The following is a 2,999-nucleotide window of genomic DNA, read 5'->3' as shown; positions in this document are numbered from 1 at the left end:
ACCAAATGGCACTGCTTCCTCAAAGCGAGCTTCGGGTACCCGATCAAGGGACTAATGAAACACCAGTACATGTCATACAGAAGCTCCACTCATCCCTCCGCCAGCCCAACCTAAGTTTCTATCGGACTGAGCTATTCTTCAATCCAGTGCCCTAATCCTTTCGAACTTGGGTCCAGAAAATAGTGCTATTGTACAACCTGGGGAAGTCAAAGCACATTCTAAGTGGGCCGCATGGGTCGGCCCTTTCACCTCATTCTTTTCCGTTTCCACGCTCTGAAACCGGGTTCTTTCACTTCAATCTCTCTCATAATCAAGCTGAGATATGATGCTGTTTCATCCTAGAATTATGAGAAATCCCTTGTTGGCTGGGACGGACCCTTAGTATAAGATAAGTCAACACAACAGGTTGTGTCAGTTTCTCAAAAGACATGGGCTCGCCTTTCGGGGTGACTAGCTGCATTCATTGGTTTGCTTTCTTCCACCAACTTCACAACCATCCTTCGTTGATGACAGGCAAGCTCAACCACAGTTTCCGTAGTTTGGTTCAATTCATTCGGCATTTCCATTTCCAATTGGTAAGTTCTATTTTCTCCGACCCAAGGAAGAAGATCACAAGCGGGAGTCCCCTCTAGGAAGAGATGCTTTCCAAAGGCCGTACGCTACTGTTGAATGGCCAAATAGGGATTGAAACAGAGTAAATAACTATAGTATCCCGTCGTAGTGGTAGCTGCATTTACGCGACCGGGTCCGAGCCACGGGACAAGACCAAATTGGATTGGATTTGTCACATCCGCGGATGGAAGACCGTAGATTTCTCACTTTCCCTACTCGGAGAGCACGTGTATGTAGTCCGCCCATATCTACTTATTTATTCGGAGAGTGCCATTAATAGGATTCAGAAGTCGTACAAGCTATGGCGGAGCCGTTTACCAATGCACCCAGTTCTCCTCATATTTGATTCTTTTTTTGGTATCATTGGTTCCACGTACGTCTTTTGGGCGAGCTTTCTTCACTGTCATCAAAACCAACGCTCAAACCAAAGCTTTCCGAGCAGTTGTTTATTTCTCACTTTAGCTGCTGTCATTTTCCTCTTCCAAATTAAGCGAGTTAGAAACAAGGGGATCATAAGAACAAACAATAAGAATGAGGGATTGAAGTCCGTTTCCTTCGTATCGTATTTCAACGGATCGGGTAGTTCGAGTCTTTTTTGATTACTCCTTCCTTTTTCCCATCATTTGACATAACATAATTAAGAAACTGTTTGATGGTCAACGGAACGAGTAGAGAAGAAAAATGCCCTTATTCCAAAGGAAGTGAGTGCCAAAGCGAAAATAGAGTAAAGAACAAAAGAACGAAATGCAAGGGCTGCATCCGCTGTTTCAAGTCCGGACGGTTCCTCCACTAGGTTATTGAGTTGGCTCCCCCGTTATTCTTCATCAGACAACGCACACTTAATGGAAAAACGAGGTATCTTTTTGGAAAACTTCTCTACTTACGACTTTGTTAGCGCTTTGAGGGCTTCACTATGTTCTCTGAAATCTTGTATAAATAAGAAAGAAGTCTTTCTCAGGAGATGACTCTGCTGATACCGAGTTTCAATGCAAAATGGCTCCCGCTTCTTCTGAAAGAAAACTGGGGAAAAATCAATATGGAGCCGTCAGAGGCTTATCTGGCCGATATGACTTCCTGAAATTCTTTCCTGAGAAAAACCTAAAATGGAGGGGTTGGGGCTTTGGCTCCAGGCTCAAACTCTATCTTGTGGTAGACTGCCCTCCTAGGGAGCGCTTGGGCAACTAACTTGTGGGGCATGACATCCCAAATTCATCATTTACATTAGGAATTTCCTGAAAAAAAGTCTTATGTGTATTGGATCCGCTCTTCTGTTAGCATGAACACATGAATGAGATTCTTCTTATTCTTCCTAAATAGAACCCCCCACCCTCACCTTTTATAGGACTATCAAGCCTTCTCGAATTAGGTCTATGGTAGAAGCTTTGAACGTAGACCCGGATACAAATCTTTCACTCACTGAAAAGTGAAAACCTGTGACTATATCGTCCTGAAGACGGATGCGGCGGGAAGAAGTGGCATTTAGAAGTGTTGCTGACTTTACATTTAGGTTTCGGCATAACAAAGCTTGCACTGTCTTTTCGCACTTAGGCGCACAGCGTGCCGTTGGTAATGATTCTACTACGGTGCTGCAAATTCGCAAGCTGATCCTAAGTAATCGTTGTTGTTCATTGGATTCCTCCGGAATTACTTCGTTAGGATTGAAGAATTGCAGCAATTCTTCCTGAATAGACTCGATTCTCCCGTCGAGAGTTTCTTTGAAAGTCTTACCTAAACTCTTCCGACTGAATATGAGAAAGCCTATAAAACAACGAGCTACTATCATTTCTTCATTATAGATTGAGATCTTCTTCGGACTTGATGCACAAATAGATGGAATAGCAGCAAATAGCATATTTCTATCCTTCATATCCGTAGAAAGAAATCTCATCTCCAGGTAACTCCATCTTTTTCAGCTCTGCTCGCTCACTTTTGAAAGGAAAGGAGACTGATCTTGACGTCGGCGTTGGTTTTTCCAACGAAACGAATAAGTTTTGGATTGAGATTTCACATAAGCATTGCACAATGATCCGCATTAGGCGGGGAGCAGCAATGATACCGCCGGCCAGGAATAAGTACTTATCCCTCTTATACTTAAGAAAAGAGAATAGAAGTGGTTCCTTTTCTTTCTATACGAAATTCGACGATTTCGTTTGTGTTCATGTTGGCATAGGAGAACTACTAACTTCCGCCATCTGCATTAGTTACGTTAGCGTAGGTAGGCGGTTCTCATGCCAAAGGGGAAGATCTCGCTCAGCCAAGTGCACAACCTGAGTAAGTACACTTATCGAGGAGTGATAGGGCAGCAGAGTTTGAGGCAAAAAAGATTTGGGTGGCTATGGGTGATATGGGGAATCTAACAATTAATTGACAATGATTTCACCGTGATG

The 2,999-nt window shown here is 43.3% G+C and overlaps 1 protein-coding gene across 1 annotated transcript; it reads right to left on the bottom strand.

The window, feature by feature from the left end:
* Positions 1 to 1,840: 1,840 nt before the first annotated feature.
* On the bottom strand, positions 1,841 to 2,752 carry LOC123162513 (ATP synthase protein MI25-like). The gene has a single exon (XM_044580296.1). The coding sequence runs from the start codon at positions 2,498 to 2,500 to the stop codon at positions 1,949 to 1,951; it is 552 nt and encodes a 183-aa protein (XP_044436231.1). The 5' UTR covers positions 2,501 to 2,752; the 3' UTR covers positions 1,841 to 1,948.
* Positions 2,753 to 2,999: the final 247 nt, after the last annotated feature.

Source organism: Triticum aestivum, chromosome 7B (assembly GCF_018294505.1).
Source record: "Triticum aestivum cultivar Chinese Spring chromosome 7B, IWGSC CS RefSeq v2.1, whole genome shotgun sequence".
In the NCBI taxonomy this organism is placed as follows: domain Eukaryota; kingdom Viridiplantae; phylum Streptophyta; class Magnoliopsida; order Poales; family Poaceae; genus Triticum; species Triticum aestivum.
Note: the sequence above shows the minus strand (reverse complement) of the source record. Positions and strands in the feature narration are given on the sequence as shown.